The sequence below is a fragment of the Acinonyx jubatus genome, chromosome B3 (assembly GCF_027475565.1).
Source record: "Acinonyx jubatus isolate Ajub_Pintada_27869175 chromosome B3, VMU_Ajub_asm_v1.0, whole genome shotgun sequence".
Taxonomy (NCBI): domain Eukaryota; kingdom Metazoa; phylum Chordata; class Mammalia; order Carnivora; family Felidae; genus Acinonyx; species Acinonyx jubatus.
Genome location: NC_069386.1, coordinates 122,892,689 through 122,911,689, shown reverse-complemented (window position 1 = coordinate 122,911,689; position 19,001 = coordinate 122,892,689). Strand labels below are relative to the sequence as shown.

At 36.1% G+C, this 19,001-nt stretch overlaps 1 protein-coding gene across 11 annotated transcripts in view; it reads left to right on the top strand.

The window, feature by feature from the left end:
• Positions 1–19,001, top strand: part of CEP128 (centrosomal protein 128) — a 376,215-nt gene that overhangs the window by 33,539 nt on the left and 323,675 nt on the right. For all 11 annotated transcript variants that reach the window (XR_008299569.1, XR_008299568.1, XR_008299570.1 and 8 more), the window contains 2 exons: positions 1,624–1,715; positions 5,445–5,517. Coding sequence is in view for 8 of the 11 variants with exons in the window: in XM_027066336.2 (XP_026922137.2) it covers positions 1,624–1,715; positions 5,445–5,517 (165 nt within the window). In the remaining 3 variants the exon portion in view is untranslated. The remainder of the gene's footprint in view (positions 1–1,623; positions 1,716–5,444; positions 5,518–19,001) is intronic.

Below are 19,001 nucleotides of genomic sequence, written 5' to 3'. Positions count from 1 at the left end.
ACCTCTAGTGTAGAAAATGAAATCAGTGTGGGCAATCCAGTTAAGAGGATATTGCTGTGTTGTGGGTGTGAGATGGTGGTTACTTGGATTAGGATAAATGGAGTTGGAGAGAAAGTAGGGTAGACTTAAAAGCTATTTGGGTAAAATGAAAGGTCTTGACGATCAGATGACCATTTGGGGAGGGGGAGAATGATTGTAAAGGAGGGGTCAAGGATGAGTCCTTGGATTCTGGTTTGCAAAACTGGAAAATCATTGCAAAACCTAAGTGAATGGTCTGCTCTTCATCCACTGTATTACCTCCACTCCTTTTTAATTGTTCTTCCTTATTTTAAGTCTCTTAAGATGACCTTTAGCTCCATGTGATAGTGTACTTTCTTATTTATTAAAAAAATTAAGTTTGTTTATTTTGAGAGAGCAAGTGGGGTAGGGGCAGAGAGAGAGACAGGGGAGAGAGAGAATCCCAAGCACCGATGGTGCAGAGCCTGATGCAAGGCTCAAACTCACATACTGTGAGATCTTGACCTGAGTTGAAATCAAGAGTTGGATGCTTAACCAACTGAGCCACTCAGGTGCCCAGACAGTGTGTTTTCCATAATGCTCTGCACATCATTTGTCATTTGTTTGCATGTCTATATCCCATGTTAAATTCTGAACCCCTTGTTTCCTACCACAGTTGCTGGCACTGATTAGTTGCTCAATGTACATTTGTTGAAATGGATTGATTTGTTGTTTCTGCAAATCTCTATAACTTAAATATTTTTTTATTGTAAATTATAGTATACAGATACATATATGGTATACATATTTACAATTAAAAGTACAATAATGTAAATGAAAATCTATGTAACCACCATACAGGCCAAGAATCCAAGCATCATTATACCCCTAAAGCCTCTTTTACACTTCCCCTTTCCCCAGGGCTATCAACTATCCTGACTTTTATAGTAACCATTCTCTTGCTTAAAAAAAAAAAAAAAAAAAAAAAAAAAAAAATTATAATACATACATCTTGTTTAGTATTCCCTGTGTGTAAACTTTATATAAATAGAATAATACTGTATATCTTCTTCTGCTTTTTTTTCAATTGATGTTATGTTTTTGACATTATAGCCTTACTAATGTGTACTTAGGTTTGATCATTTCATTTTTATTGCTGTGTTATACTCCACTGGGAGAACATATCACAATTTATATATGTTCCATTCTTAATGGACTTTGTGTTTATGGACACAATTTATATATGTTCCGTTCTTAATGGACTTTGTTTATGGCTACTTCTGTGCTAAAATGACAGTGTTGACTAATTTTGACAGAGTTAATATATCCTGAAAGCCTGAAATATTTACTATTGTACCCTTTACAGGAAAAGTTTACTGACCTCTTTTTTGAGGGGGCAGGGGGTATCTAAAAGGACTGGAATTAGTGTACTATAGAGGATGTGATGGTTAATGTTATAACTTTTTAAAAGTTGCTTTTCTTTGGAAAAATGTTTTAGAATAGACATTTATTTTGTTATGTTTTATTAACATGAAATTTGGGCATTACAGCAAAAAGTAAGCTCTTCCTCTTCATGGAAGAATTAAACAGAATCCTAAATGGATAACTGTGTTTTGCTTTTACTAGTTTCATGCTTTTCATCAGTCCCTCCGAGACCTCAGCAGTGAACAAGTTCGGCTTGGAGATGATTTCAATCGGGAATTTGCCAGAAGAAGCCGGTAAAAGCAGAATATGGTTTTTGTTGGAGGCATAAGTTATTAGAAGAACATAATAAGTTCTGTAATTGATATGTTTACATGAATTCAAAAACAGTGCTGTTTTTATACCAGTATTTTAAAATTTATTAATAGAACAGTTTAAAATCCTTTGAATTTAGAATGTATTGTGACTCAGTGTTAGACAAATTAAATTCATATTTTTAAAAACATGTTAACTTACTTCACTGGAGTACTGCCATTATGGAGAGATACATTGTGAGACCTTAGCAAAGAGGTTGATTTGCAAATAGTTGGAGAGAGACAGAGAGAGAAACAGAGATGGAGACCAGATCACCAACAGTGAAGCTTAAAAAAAAAAAAAAAAAGCATAGTTTGGAATTTGTCAACATGAGCCATTGTAGAATCCAGTATTTTAGCTTTCAGTTGAAATCTTCAAAAGTGAGCAGTTTATATTTGCCAGCTCTGCAGTTTTGTCAGTTTTATGTAGTGCCCAGCAAATATCACCTTATTTAAAATTTCCTCACTGTCTTTTCATTTTCATTAGCAGCGACAGTTGGCTTTCATTTGGAGGCCATATTTTTACAGGAAACCAAAGGCTTTATCCTTCTCTAGAGTCAGTCTCTAGAGTGACTCTCTAGAGTTCTTCTCTAGAGCAGTGATGGGGGAACAACAAAGCTGAATTGAAGTTTGTTTACCAAGTTCACTTGCTAACTCCCATTCCATCTAACAAAATCATTCCATACACCAGTTTTTTGTTGCTGTCTCAAAAAGGGTCAAAGCTATAAATGTTAAATATGTGATTATCAGCTGTACTCTGTGTAACTTACCTGCTTTTAAATGAGGAACATAGGAAATTTAGTAATAAGAATTAAAGACCTTACTCTTACTACTATTAGTAGTTAATATTATGGAACACTTACTTCTTGCCAGATTTAGATTTAATTCTTATAACAACCCTAATGAGGTAATCATCATTATTTTTTCCATTTTTTGGATGTGGAAAAGGGTCGAGAGATGAAGTAACTCAGCTTGTTGGCGTTCAAATGGGGGTATGTGGCAGAGTCAGGATTCAGGTATAGGCATTACGGCCCCAGAGTGTCTGCTCTTTACCACTTACAGCACCCTGTGGTTCAAATCATTTTCATATATAGCAGGTATAAATAAAGAAATTAAGTTCCTGAATTTTGAGCTGTGTTATGGAGTTGTATTGTCATTCTTTTAAACCAGTATTTGTTAGTTAACTTAAAACTAGGTATTTATTTTTGACAAGTTGATAAAATAAGCAAAATGGTGTCAACATTCTAGTATAGTCTGTTCTTGGATTGCTTTATTGTGTAGCTTTTACACATTTGAAGAAAGGGTACAAATTAAGCACTAGTAACATGAATTTCAGGAATTTGTCCTGTTGGAAGACCCAGGAGAAATTGCAGGTTTGATTTCGTTAATTGGTTTCAGTGGTCATTTGGATGTGCAGTGGTAGACTGGGGATCTTCTGATCCATGAGCTGGTACCATCTGGTAATAGTTTGTGTGATCCAGAGGCATGTGTGAGGCAGAGAAACTTTATTTAAGCCAAACTAGAAGTCAAGTTTCTTGTGAAATTGGTGACTTAACTTTCTTGTGAATAGATGAGGAAGATATCCGGATCCAATTCTGCTTTACTTGTACCACAAATCCTTAATTTACGTTTATAAAAATACTGGGTAAGAGGTAGCTAGGTTAAATGTAGGTTTCTCTGTGATTCAGAAAGATTGATATTTAATGACTAATTTTTCATTTTTTTTGATATTTATTGCAAAAGGTATATGAATAATGAATGTACTGGAAAGCAAGCTTTTAGAAAGCATTAATAAAGTTTAACTCAGAACTCACTTTGGATGCCATGTGGAAAATTTATTTGAGAAGGGCAAGTTAGGAAACTGTTGCATTAGCATGTGAGAGATGATTGCTTGACCATGATTCTGGCAAGGAGGAGATGGACATAGATATGTTTAAGACAGATTTTTGGAGACTGAAGAAACAGGATATGGCAGTAGATTGGATATGGGGGGTAAAGAGAATAAACCAAGGGTGACTCCCAGATGTCTGATTTGAGTAGCTGGGTAGATGGTAATTCCACTTCCTGAGATACAGAAGACTGGTAGGGATATGCCAGGTCTAGAGGTTAAGAGTTTGGCCTTGGATATGTTAGGTGTGAGATATTTGTGAGACATCCAGATGTAATATATGCAGCTAGATGTTTACTCTGGAGCTTAAAGGAAAAGTCTCTGTTAGAGATACAAATTTAAGAGTGGTGAGCATACAGGAGTGGTATTTGAAAATGGGTAATATCTAGCAGCTTTATGGAAAGTATCAAGGACAGGGCTTAGTGCCAAAAAGTTCCAGTATTAGAAGTCTCATATACACAAAAGAGGTGGCTTGAGAAGGAACAGCTAGTGAGATGTGGGAAGTCCAGTGGTACAAAGAACCACAAAGCCAAGAAAGAGGTGCAAGTAAGTTTTCAGAGATTTAAAGACTTAGAATATTTACCTTTAGGATAACTTCTTCTGAGTAAATTACCTAAGAACACATAAGTAAAGTAAAATGGTAACCAAGAAAAAGTAAGATACAGGTGATGAGAAATAATAAAACTAACCCAGAGATTTGGTGAAAGCAGTCCCCAGAATGGTAACCATGTAGCAAATCCAGGAAATATTCACTCTAAATTAGAGTAGGAAGTAGGTGTCCTTTGAGAAGAATGTAATCCACAAGAATGGAGTCGATTCTTAATAGGTGATTCTGTAAGAAGTCAGAGAAATATATTAATAATGTGATACATAAGGGCCATATAAGGCCAAAAGATAATAAGAAACTCTAGAAAAAACCAAAAGCACAAGACTGTTAACAATGTAGGTATGAAGCTGATGAAAATGGAAACATGATAGGACATAACCAAAAGCATCAATTCTTTATGATTGAATAGTTCATAAGAGGTATAAATATATTATGTAATTTACATAAGTAACCAGTAGAAAAACCAAAAATAGTAATGAATGTATCTGAAATTGGAGAGGGGTATCAGTGAACTAAATATTTCAAAACAGAGAGTTAATTGAAAGTGTCTAGAGATAAAAATGGCGGAGTTAACAAGCAAAAGAATGAAGCATGGAAGTGGTTGAGCATGGGTGCCAGTGGTGAGTGGAACCAGAGTTAAGGAGGTGTGAGAGAGGACGGGCTTTGGTTTTATTTGTAATTCTTTCAGTGCTGTTTCATTATTTATCATGTATGTTATTAATCTGTTAGGAAAAAAGGTAATAGGGAGGTAAGTTGATGAGGACGGACTTTGTACAGCACACACTGATGTAATTTGGTTACGGATTGCTAGAGAGGATTTGAGATCACATTTAGTCCTCCCCCCATTTCCTTTCTTCTTAATTTAAAATGAGACATATTGCAACCTACTTGTTTATTGAAGGTAATGGTCCAGTGTAGCGCTTGTTCTCAAAGTGTAATTCCCAAATCAGCACCATCAGCATCAACTTGGAATTTGTAGAAATGCACATTCTTGGATCCCATTGCAGATCTACTGATTCAGCAGTCTGTCTTAATAAGTCCTCCAGGTATTTCATATGTTTGCTAAGATTTAGGAACCACTGCAGTAGAATATTATGTAATAACATGTTGTATATTTCACTGTTTGTGTATATTTTTTCAAACAGCCAACTTAAAATATTTTTTTTTTTTTGCCTAGGTCGGATGCTGAAACAAAAAGGGCTTTGGAAGAATTAGCTGAAAAACTTAATGAAACCCAAAAGCAAGAAGTGGTGAGAACTGTTTGTTTATAAAACAAATTTCATACACAGATGTTAGAGTGGTGGGCCTGGTTGTAATCGCGCTGAAGTTTAGTAGATCTTAACTTTTTGGATGATACATGCCATTTTATCTAAATTATGTTCTTGTACTTCTTATAAAATGTTCATGAATTTGGGGTGTTTAAGATTAAAATATTTACAATGGTAATATATTAGAGATTGAATTATTATTTGTCTAATTTTTAGTTTCCTTATGAATATTCAGAAGATATTTTAAATTTCACTGACCCAGTGATTATATGGCTTTTCTTAAATGATGTTTTAGAAATACGGAATTTTTTGATAGGGACTCTGTAGCACTCCTCATTAAGTATTTTCATTTCACTTAGGTGTGTAATCAGTTGCTGGAAAGACTCCTAATTCTCGAGTTTTATTTTCTCAAACTCAGATTGTTGAGGGTCGTCATTCAGGGGTTTCTTTTAACCAACCCACTGTTGTTGGTGGAATTGAAGTGAAAAATGAAGTACATACAGTGTCTGTTTCTTTGCATCATCAGTTGTTTGTTTTAGGAGAAAAAAACATCAATAGAAATTGTCCTTAAACTTGGAAACTTATCAACTTAAGGAGCAATGTGTATTTATTCATATCCCATAGCACCTTTTGTTTTTTCAAGACCAGGAATGGTAGCAGAATTTTTTTCCGTAACATGTTTTATTCAAACGGAAAGTATGTTAGCAGATATTTTTTTTCTGCAGTTTTTACTATGTTTATAGATCCTTACACAGATATGTTGAGTTTATTTTAGAATTTGAATTTATTGCCTGCATATGCTAAGAGACGGATATACTCTGTTTTCAAAGAGATCAACTTAGTTACTCTTTTTGCAGTGAAATTTGCCCATTTCAAAAATTTGAGTAAACATCTGGCCATATGAAAAGTACATTCTTCTTGTGCTCTTGGTGCTGATTTCTTTGCGAAGCACCCCAGAGAGGTGAAGATATTATGTGTATCTTCTGTTGAAACAGACAAGATCTTCACAGTTAGTGCGTGATGATATGGCATTTGATGTGTGATCAGAATATGGGATATTTCTTTTTTTACATAAAGTCTTAGATTTTTCCAGGCATTACCAAGATTTAAATTGTGCCAGTCTAAAATACCTTAACTATTGCACTTCAAAAAAAAAAAAAGTATTTTCTCATATTAACAGATTGGTGCTTTTCTTAGTTAATTGCAGTGGTTTACACAGCAAGAAATCTATGCCATTGTCTGATTTTCATACTGTCTAAACAGGAGTGGAATGCACACACTTTTAAGAATGTAGCTTCAAGATCCTCTGTAGCTTAATAAATGATCTTCTGGCTCTTCTCCTATAATTCTAGAATGGAACCTGTCACCTGACAGTGGAACCTGCTGAAGCTTCATCTTTTTTTTTTTTTTAATTTTTAATTTTCTAAATTTGGAGGTATAATTTACTTACAGAAAAGTACATATATTATTGTGAAACTCAATGAATTATTACAAGGTGAACAGGCCCATTTTAACCACCACCCAGATCTAGAAATAGAACATTACCACTGTGTAAGAAGCCTCCTCATTCTCCATCCCAGTCACTAAATTCTCCTTCTTTTTCAAAGATGACCACTCTTGTGACTTTTTAATACCATTGGTAAATTTTGCCTGTTTTAAATATTTTATATAAATGGAATTATACAGGGTGTGTTTTTTATGTCTGTTTTTTGCTAATCTTGCTAATCATATACTTGTAGTTTGTTCATTTTTATTGCTCTTTGGCATTCCATTGTATGGATTTACCGCAATGTATTTTAACATTTTATGATGGATATTTGAATTAATTCAAATTTTGGGCTATTACAAAGAAGGCTGCCATGAGTAATCTTATTTATTATTTTAGTGCACATGTATGTGCAGTTCTGTTAGTATGTAATGTGGAGTGCAATTTCTAGGTGCCTTCAAATTTAGTAGATACCGATAAACAGTTTCCAAAGTGGTTATGTTAATTTACACTCTCACTAGCAATGTAGGAGAATTCATGTTGCTTTTTATCCTTTCCAATATTTGGTATTATTAGTCTTTAAATAATAGCCATTATGATAGGTGTGCATAGTGTCTCATCATGGTTTTAATTTGCATTTTTATGATTACTAGATGATGAGCATTTTTTACATTTTGTTTTTTCCAGAGTTTCCAATTTCTTACTGAATTGCCTAGTAATAATCTACTCCATTCTTGTAGTCATTGGCAATTTCTTTTTTGAAATACTGGTTCATTTCTTTTGTTCCCCTTTTTTTATTGGCTTCCTTGTATTTTTGTTATTGACTTGTGGGAGGTCTTATATATTTTGTATATGAGCACAATGTCAGTTATATGTATTTCAGTGTTATCTCCAATAGTCTTCAGCCTCTCATTCTCTTAACTCTCCCTTCATGGGGTCTTCTGTTAAAATAATCTAGTTCAGTTTTCTATCTTTTCTTTTGTGGTTAGTTTTTGTTTTTTTTTTTTTTTTAAATCTGTTTAAGAGATTGTTCCCTATCTTCAGAACATGAAAATATTTTCTTATGTAATGTTCTAGAAGCTTATTGTTTCAACTTTTACATAAAGACTTAGTACGTACTTGGAATTGGTAAGTTGTTCAAGGTGTGAAGTAGGGATCATACATTTTATATGAATATCTATTGATGCAGTTTCATTTATTGAAAGAATCAACCCTTTGTTACTACTTTACAGTCCTGTCTTGGTGATACACCAAATGTTCACATTTGCAGGCTTCTGTTTCTGGACTTGTATTTGATCCTGTGGTTCATTTGTCTATTCCAGTGCCCATATCACATGGTCTTGATTACTGTTGCTTAATGATAAGTTGTGCTATAGTAGAGTTAGTCTTTTTTGTTTGTTTGTTTTTATTAAATATAATTTATTGTCAAGTTAGCTAACATACAACGTATGCAGTGTGCTCTTGGCTTTGGCAGTATATTCCCATGATTCATCGCTTACATACAATACCCACTGCCCATCCCAACAAGTGCCCTCCTCAATGCCCATCACCCATTTCCCCCTCTTCCCTGCCCCTCCCATAAACTCTCAGTTTGTTCTCTGTATTTAAGAGTCTCTTATGGTTTGCCTCCCTCTTTCTTTGAAACTATTTTTTTCCCTTCCCTTCCCCTATGGTCTCCTAAGTTTCTCAAGTTCCATATGTGAGTGAAAACATATATCTGTCCTTGTCTGACTTATTTCACTTAGCATAATACCCTCCAGTTCTATTCATGTTGCAAATGTCAAGATTTCATTCTTTCTCATTGTCAAGTAGTAAGTATACCATTGTATGTATAAACCATATCTTCTTTATCTGTAAGTTGATGGACATTTGGACTCTTTCCATTATTTGGCTATTATGGAAACCATTGCTATAAACATAGGGGTTCATGTACCCCTATGAATCAGCACTTGTGCACCCTTTGAATAAATTCCTAGTAGTGCCATTGCTGGGTTGTAGGATAATTCTATTTTTAATTGAGGAACCTCTACACTGTTTTCCAGCGTGGCTGCACCAGTTTGCCTTCCCTCCAACAGTGCAATTGGATTCCCATTTTTCCACATCCTTGCCAACATCTGTTGTATCCCGAGTTGTTAATTTTAGCCACTCTGATCAGTATTATGTGTTATCCCAATGTAGTTTTGATTTGTATTTCCTGATGATGAACAATGTTGAGCATCTTTTCATGTGTCAGCCATTTGGATGTCTTCTTTGGAAAAGTGTCTATTCATGTCTTCTGTCCATTTCTTCACTGGATTGTTTTTCGGGTGTTGAGTTTGTAAGTTCTTTATAGATTTTGGATACTAACCCTTTATCCGATATGTCATTTGCAAATATCTTCTCCCATTCTGTCGGTTGTCTCTTAGTTTTGTTGATTGTTTCCTTTGCATTGCAGAAGCTTTTTATCTTGATGAGGTTCCAGTAGTTCATTTTTGCTTTTATTTCCCTTGCCTTCGGAGATGTGTTGAGTAAGAAGTTGTTGCGGCTGAGGTCAAAAAGGTTGTTGCCTGTTTTCTCCTCTAAGGTTTTGATGGTTTCCTGTCTCATGTTTAGGTCTTTCATACATTTTGAGTTTATTTTAATGTATGGTGTAAGAAAGTGATCCACGTTCATTCTTCTGCATGTTGCCGTCCAGTTCTCTCAGTACTGTTTGCTAAAGAGACTGTCTTTTTTTCCATTAGATACTCTTTCCTGTTTTTTCAAAGATCAGTTGGCCACACATTTGTGGGTCCAATTCTGGGTTCTATTCCATTGGTCTGTGTGTCTGTTTTTGTGCCAGTACCATACTGTCTTGATGATTACAGCTTCGTAGTAGAGGCTAAAGTCTGGGATTGTGATGCCTCCCACTTTGGTTTTCTTTTTCAACATTACTTTGGCTATTCGTAGTCTTTTGTGGTTCCATACAAATTTTAGGATTGTTTGTTCTGCTCTGAGAAGAATGCTGGTGCAATTTTGATTGGGATTGCATTGAATGTGTAGATTGCTTTGGGTAGTATTGACATTTTAACAATATTTATTCTTCCAATCCATGAGCATGGAATGTTTTTCCATTTATTTGTGTCTTCAAATTCTTTCATAAATTTTCTATAGTTTTCAGCATACAGATCTTTCACATCTTTGGTTAAGTGTATTCCTAGGTATTTTATGGTTTTGGGTGCAATTGTAGATGGGATTGATTCCCTGATACCTCTTTTTGTTGCTTCATTATTGGTGTATAGAAATGCAATTGATTTCTGTACATTGATTTTGTATCCTACAACTTTGCCAAATTCATGGATCAGTTCTAGCAGCTTTTTGATGGAATCTTTCAGGTTTTCCATGTAAGGTATCATGTCATCTGTGAAGAGTGAAAGTTTGACTTCTTCTTTGCCAGTTTGGATGCCTTTTATTTCATTTTGTTGTCTGATTGCTGAGGCTAGGACTTCCAACACTATGTTAAACAACAGTGGGGAGAGTAGACATCCCTGTCATGTTCCTGATCTTGGGAAAAGCTCTCAGTTTTTCCCCATTGAGGATGATATTAGCTGTCGGCTTTTCACATATGGCTTTTATGATGTTAAGGTATGTTCCTTCTATCCCCACTTTCTTGAGTTTTTATTAAGAAAGGATGCTGTATTTTGTCAAATGCTTTTTCTGCATCTATTGCCAGGATCTATGACAGGATCATATGGTTCTTATCCTTTCTTTTGTTAATATGATGTATCACATTGATTGATTTGTGAATATGGAACCAGCCCTGCAATCCAGGAATGAATCCCACTCAACCTTGGTGAATAATTCTTATACTGTTGAATTCGACTTGCTACTATTGTGTTGAGGATTTTTGCATCCATGTTCATCAGGGATATTGGCCTATAATTCTCCTTTTTAGTGGAGTCTCTGTCTAGTTTGGGAATCAAGGTAATGCTGGCTTCATAGAATGAGTCTGGAAGCTTTCCTTCCATTTATTTATTTATTTGTTTATTTTTGGAACAGCTTGAGAAGGATAAGTCTTAACTCTGTTTTAAATGTCTGGTAGAATTCCCCTGGGAAGCCATCTGGCCCAGAACTCTTATTTGTTGGGAGATTTTTGATAACTGATTCAATTTCTTTGCTGGTGATGTGTCTGTTCAAATTTTTTACTTCTTCTCATTTGAGTTTTGGTAGTATATGGGTGTCTAGGAATTTGTCTATTTCATCCAAGTTGTCCAGTTTGTTGGCATATAATTTTTTGTAGTATTCTCTAATAATTGTTTGTATTTCTGTGGTGTTGGTTGTGATCTCTTCTCTTTCATTTGTGATTTTATCTATTGACGTTCTCTCTTTTCTTTTTGAGACGTCTGGCTAGGGGTTTATCAATTTTGTTGATTCTTTCAAAAAACCAGCTCTTAGATTTATTGATCTGTTCTGTTTTTTTGTTTTTTGTTTTTGTTTTTGTTTTTGAATTCTATATTGTTTATTTCTGCTCTAATCTTTATTATTTTTCTTCTGGCTTGCTTTTTTTTGTCTGTTTTTTTTTTTTTTTGTTTTTTGGGTTTTTTTTGCTGTTCTTTTTCTAGTTCCTTTAGGTGTATGATTAGGTTTTGTATTTGGGATTTTTCTTGTTACTTGAAGATAGGCCTGAATTGCCTCTTAGGACTGCCTTTGCTGCATCCCAAAGGGTTTGGACTGTCGTGTTTTCATTTTCATTTGCTTCCATATATTTTTAAATTTCTTCTTTAATTGCCTGGTTGGCCCATTCATTCTTTAGTAGGATGTTCTTTAACCTTCATGCATTTGGAGGCTTTCCAAATTTTTCTTGTGGTTGATTTCAAGTTTCTGAAAATGTGTATCATATGATCTCAATTCTTTTATATTTATTGGGGGCTGTTTTGTAATCCAATATGTGATCTATCTTGGAGAATATTCCATGTGCAGTGCATTCTTTTCCAGTGAGAAGAATGTGTATTCTGCTTTTGGATGAAAAGTTCTGAATATATCTGTCAAATCCATCTGGACAGTGGTCCAAGGCCATTGTTTATTATTGATTTTCTTCCTAGATGATCTGTCCATTGCTATAGTAGAGTATTAAAGTCGCCTGCAATTACTGTATTCTTATCAATAAGATTGCTTTGTGATTATTTGATTTATGTATTTGGGTGCTTTCATATGGGGGACATAAACATTTACAGTTGTTAGTTCTTGATGGATAGACCCCGTAATTATGATATAATGCCCATCTTCATCTCGTTATAGCCTTTAGTTTAAAATCTAGTTTGTCTGATAGAAGTATGGCTACTCCAGCTTTCTTTTGACTTCCAGTAGCATGATAGATGGTTCTATATCCCCTCACTTGTAATCTGAAGGTGTCCTCAGGTCTAAAATGAATCTCTTGTAGACATATAGATGGATCTTTTTTTTTTTTTTTTTTTTTTTAATCCATTCTGATAGCCTATGTCTTGATTCGGGCATTTAGTCCATTTACATTCAGACTGATTTTGAAAGATATGGATTTAGTGTCACTGTGTTATCTATAGGTTTCATGCTTGTGGTGATGTCTCTGGTCCTTTGTAGTCTTTGCAGCATTCCACTCACAGAGGCCCCCTTAGGATATCTTGTAGGGCTGGTTTAGTGGTCATGAACTCTTTCAGTTTTTGTTTGTCTGGGAAAGCCTTTATCTCTCCTTCTATTCTGAATGACAGTCTTGCTGGATAAAGGATTCTTAGCTGCATATTTTTCCTATTCAGCACGTGGAATGTTTCCTGCCACTGCTTTCTGGCCTGCCAAGTTTCAGTAGACAGGTCTGCTACTATCCTTATGTATCTACCCCCTTTGTAGGTTAAGCCCGTTTGTCCCTCGCTGCTTTCAGAATTCTCTCTTTATCTTTTGTTTTATTATTTTTTTAATGTTTATATATTTTTGAAAGAGAGAGAGAGACAGAGTGTGAGCAGGTGAGGGACAGAGAGAAGGGAGACACAGAATCGTAGCAGACTCCAGGCTCTGAGTTGTCAGCACAGAGCCCGATGCGGGGCTAAAACTCACGAACTGCGAGATCATAACCTGAGCTGAAGTTGGATGCTTATCTGACTGAGCCATCCAGTCACCCAAGAATTCTCTCTTTATCTTTGTATTTTGCCAGTTTCACTGTGATATGCTGTGGTGAAGACCTTTTCTTGTTGAATCTGATGGCAGTTCTCTGTACCTCCTGTATTTGGATGTCCGCTTCCTTCCCCAGATTAGGGAAATTCTCAGCTATAATTTGTTCAAGTAAACCTTCTGCCTCTTTCTCTTCTTCTTCTGGAACTCCTATGATACAGATATTACTACGTTTCATTGAATCACTTAATTTTCTAATTCTCCCCTTGTGGTCTAGTATTTTCTTATCTTTTTGTCAGCTTCATCATTTTCTGTATTTTATCTTCTGTTTCATTTATTGTCCCCTCTGCTTCCTCCATCCTTGCTGTCACTGCATCTAGTTTATTTTGCACCTCATTTGCATCTCATTTACAACATTTCTTAATTCATTGTGACTGTATCTTATCTCCTTGATCTCTGCGGCAGTAGATTCTCTGCTGTCTTCTATGCTGTTTGCAAGCCCAGCTATTATTCTTATGACTGTTTTTCTAAATTCTTGATCAGATATATTGTTTATATTTGTTTTGAACAATCCTCTAGCTGTCATTTCTTCCTGGAATTTCTTTTGAGGAGAATTCTTTTGTTTTGTCATGTTACCTAGTTTCCTGTCCTTTATATGTTTTAATAACTTGTTATGTGTCCTGTACCTGTGAGCACTACTATATTCAAAAAAGGTCATATACTGTCCTGGGACTGGCCCTTCAGGAGGTGTTTTTGGAGTGTGTTGCATGCTCTCTGTTGTGAGTCTGGTTGCTTTATCTCCCTATTTGTGGTGGTGGTTTGGACCTTCCACCTGGTGTGCTTTGATTTGTGCGTTGAAGAAACCCTGGAAAAAATTTAAAAAGGAGAGGGTGGTGGAAGAAGCCTTATCCCATACAAAGAGAGAGAAATGACAGGGGTGGGGAAAAAGAAAAGAAAAAAAAAAAAAGTGACCAGGCAGAAAATCAGAGAAATTATATGGCTTAATCCCGAGAGAGACAGGAAAATAGAGAAGAAGGAGATATGAAAGAGATGTAAAAAGAATAGATTAAAAATGTCTGCTTAAAGAAACCAACAATCAGAGAAGGGAAGAAATCAGAGGAAGAAAAGGAAGAAAAAATGTATATATAAAATAAGAATTGACTAAGAATCAAATCAGAAAATGCAAAACTGGAGAACTGATACCTGATGGTGCCTTGGAACCGGGGGCTGCGCTGATCTGGAGGAGAGGCTGTCTGGTTCCTCAGAGCCCATCCTGCTCCGGTAAATACACAGTTATCAGGCAGGGAGGAGTGGGGTTTGGTGTAGGTGGGCCCGGCCTCCACTGGGAGGCCGCTGTCCTGTTCCCTGAAGCCTCACCTTGTTGGTGATGGGGAGAAAAACGATGACAACCTAGTTTCTCCTCCCCAGACCAGGTGTCTCAAACCACTCTGTTCAGGGTGTCCTCACAGTGTTGCGTGGGCGTGAACCCGGTTTGTCCTGCTCCACTGTCTCCTGTGCCTCCCAGTGCTCTGCTGGGATTCAAACCCCCATGTCTTAAAGGATCCTGCTCTGCCCTGGTTCCAGGGTAGTGTCATTCTCCCCAGCCAGCCAACAAAGGGCCTCTGGCTGGCAGGTGCCTGCCGGGTCTTTTGTCCTTGGAATGGCTATATACCTTCTTCCTACCGCATTCAAGGGAAGGAACTGCTCTCTCCTACTTCGCCTCTGAGCTCACTACCCAGCCAGGGGCTGGCTCCGCCTTCCCCCTAGACACACATAAAGGGTGGCAGGCTCCAATCTGCCAGTTGAGGAAGACTCACAACCCTGGATCATGTTAGAAATTGGTTCTTTCTCTTTTTTTTCTGTTCCCCGGTCCATGGTTTTTCTCTTGTCCAAATACAATCCTACACTTCCACAGCCTCTCTTTCTCTTCCTTTTGTCTCCACAGAAACGGATCCCTCCCCTCCTTGCCTCCCCACCTATTTTATCTTTCCCAATTCGCAGTCACACACCTTTGGCCTGACAAGTTGTCACGTGGGCCCCTGGAGATGTTTCTGTCACTCTGTAACCAGGATTCCTGGAATTCCAAGTCTTCTGGCCTCAATACTGCTGTGCTGATGGATGAGGGAGATTCGGGTCCCCCTACTTCTCTGCCATGTTGACTCCTCTCTCTTAGAGTTAGTCTTTTTACTTTGTTCTTCAAGTTTATCTTGTGTAATTTTTACTCTGCATTTCTGCATACATTTTGGAATCAGCATGTGAAATTTTAAAAACCTGGGATCTTGATTAGATTTCATTGTGTCTATAGGTCAACTTAGCATTGAAACGTTTACAATGTGAGTTTTCCAGTTCATGAACATAGCAAATCCTTCCATTGCTATTTTATAGTGTTTAATCTAGAGGTCTTATGTCTCATACATCATTTTTAAGATTTGCTTTTTGACTTTGATATTTTTATGACACTATAGAGTGTCACTTAATATTATAAAAATTAATCTTTGTCTTTTATTTGGAGGATTTACCCTATCACATTTATGTAAATATTCATTTAATTTATATAAATCTACCATATTATGTTTCCTTTCAGTTGGTTTCACCTGTATTTTTCTTTTTTTACATTTTTTTCTTGTGTCCTTTGGATTTATTAGTTTTCTTTAAAAATTTTTTTTTTAAAGTTTATTTATTTTGAGAGAGAGAAAGCGTGAGACAGGGAAGAGCAGAGAGAAAGGGAGAGAGAGAGAATCCCAAGCAGGCTTCACACTGCCAGTGCAGAGCTTGAACCCATGAGCTGTGAGATCATAACCTGAGCTGAAGTCAAACATTTAACTGACTGTGCCAGGCACCCCAAGTTTTCATTTTAAAATTTTTTCCATATTTATTATCTTGGTTATTGTACCTTCTTTTGTTATATTTTCATGGTTAATATAGGTATTAAAACATGCACTCTTAATTTATCAAATCTTACTATAAACTAGCCCTTCAAGCTTTTTCCAGAAAATACATGGATCTAAGAACACACTAACTCCTTTAACTTGTGTTTCCACTTTCATGTTCTTATTGTCAGTAATTTTCATTCTTTATATAATTGATCCACATAACACATTACTGTTAATGTTTTATACAGTAATATTTACTCTTTAGCAGTCTTCATTTCTTTCTCATTCCTTTTTGCATTTTGAGATTCCTTTTCTGCCCTAAGAACATAATTTGAAATTTCCTTTACAGTGAATATATACTTGAAAAATCCAGTTTAGAATTTCATTTGGAATGGGTTCTTTGGTGACAGACCCTCTCTGTATTTGTCTGAAATGTCTTCACTTTCTTTGTTGAAAGAGATTTTCACCGGATATAAAATTTGAAATAGTCCTTTTTCTTTTTTCCCTTGTCTGTATTTTGAAGATATTTTATCATTTCTCAGTTCCATTGTTGCTGTTGACAAGTCAGCTGTGAGTCTTGGTGCTTTTTTTTTTAATTTTAATTTTTTTTTTACATTTATTTATTTTTTCAGAGACATAGAGCACAAGTTGGGGAGGGGCAGAGAGAGAAGGAGACACAAAACCCAAAGCAGGCTCCAGGCTCTGAGCTGTTAGCACAGAGCCTGATACGGGGCTTGAACTCACAAACCGGGAGATCATAACCTGAGCTGAAGTTGGACACTTAACCCATTGAGCTACCCAGGCACCCCTTGTTGGTGCTTTTTTTTATTTATTTATTTAAAAAAAATTTTTTTTTTTTTAACGTTTATTTATTTTTGAGACAGAGAGAGACAGAGCATGAACGGGGGAGGGGCAGAGAGAGAGGGAGACACAGAATCGGAAGCAGGTTCCAGGCTCTGAGCCATCAGCCCAGAGCCCGACGCGGGGCTCGAGCTCACGGACCGTGAGATCGTGACCTGAGCCGAAGTCGGACGCTTAACCGACTGAGCCACCCAGGCGCCCCTTGTTGGTGCTTTGTTGATAGTCATATATATTTTTCTCCAATTTGATTTTGAGTTTTTCCTCTTACTCTTTGGTTTTCTGCAATTTTACTATAGTGAGCTTAGTTGTGTTCTTTTGATTTGTACCTATTCCCTTTGTTTCTTAGGTTCATTTTTATAAATTTTTATTCATTTTTTTCATTCTTTATTTTGAATATTTTCTTCTGAACTTTCATATAATTACTTTCTCTTCAGCTTAACCAACTCTATTAATCCACCCACTGCTTATCATGTTTCACTTAGAATTTTCATTTCATCATTTTTAATTTTGTAGTTCTTTGCCAAAATCCTTAATCTATGTATCTGTCTTTCATAACTCCATTGTTAAGATCTTTTTTTTAAATTTTGTTAATGTTTATTTATTTTTGAGAGAGAGGGAGAGGCAGAGACAGCACAAGCAGGGAAGGGCAGAAAGAGAGAGGGAGACACAGAATTTGAAGCTGTCTCCAGTCTCCAAGCTGTCAGCACAGAGCCTAATGTGGGGCTCAAACTCACAAGCTGTGAGATCATGACCTGAGCTGAAGTCAGAGGCTCAACTGACTGAGCCACCCAGGTGCCCCATCCATTGTCTAGATCTTCTAATGGTCTGTTTTTTTCTGTTCTTCTCATTTTTCTTGGATTTCGATCACAATTGTTTTTGTGTCCTGTTTATTTTTGATCAGTTACTTTTGTTTGACAGAAAATACATTTCATTCTTCTTTAAGAATGAATAATTTGATAATTATTGTGTATGAGAGGACATAATTACTTTTTGTTATAGATTAAGAGCTATAGCAATCATGGATTTCCTTGTTATTTTTGCCGAGCTGTTTCAATGTTAAACTTCAGTGCTGGGGTTCAGCTGTTTCTGGTTCACCTTATTGCTAGTGGATAGCTCTTCAGGATTGTAGCCTGAAGGCTGGGTGTGGAGTGGGGGAAGTTTAACTAGGGATCTCCTTCCTTAGAAAGGTACCCAACTCCGGTTTTCCTCCCGTAACTCCACACATTGGTTAAAAACTCTAGCTTCTCAGTGTCACAACCGCTTTTTCTGAAGCAGGCTGATATTTCAGGGAAAAAAGATGGACTAATCTCTTTTACTTTCTTTCTTCTCTTTCATGTTGGTCTCCTATGTCTTCTTTTTTAGCTTTCTAGTGCCTTAAAACTGATTTTTGTTTAAAATATTTCTAGTTTTTCAGTTTCTTTTAGTGGAAGGTTTGGTGTAAATTATCTGATCTGTCATTTTTGGAAATGAAACTCTCTGAATGTTTTCATATGTATCAGATTCTTTTACTATACTTGATATTTCTAATGCTATTTTTGCCAGGACTTGTTATTTTGCAGCTGTAGTATGAAGCTCCTTTTGCTTGGTACATAGGTGCACAACTTGTGAGCATGCTTATAACAAAGACTTTGCTCCAAACTCAGAAATCCTCAGTGTTCTGCTGAGATTTTTTAGTTCTGAGTAAGCTGTGGACATTGTTTATTTGGGATAGTTTGAGTTTGGAGTTTGAAAGTACTGATTTGCATAGTGCACATCACATTTGTTAATGGTTCACCTTTCACTACTGACAAAGAATCCATAATGAAGAGTTATCACTTTATTTCTATTTCTTTCATATAGTAAATAAAACTAGTAAGAAGTCTCTACATGGTCAAGGGCATTAATGGGGATCTGACATGTAATTACTGAGCTAAAAGTTAACAGTTGAATTTAAAAAAAAGTCCAACTTCTTTCATACCATTATTACCATGTATCAAGATTTACTACACATCAGATAGACCTATGATTGCACAACTGGATGTCACACTTCACTAACGCTCACCTCATTGGTGTAATTGGTGTGTATAATTTGCCAGTTTACCCAGCTGTCCAGTGTGCCCAGCTCATCAGGGCATATCCTGTTATATTGTCTAAACCTGGAAAATTATACACAC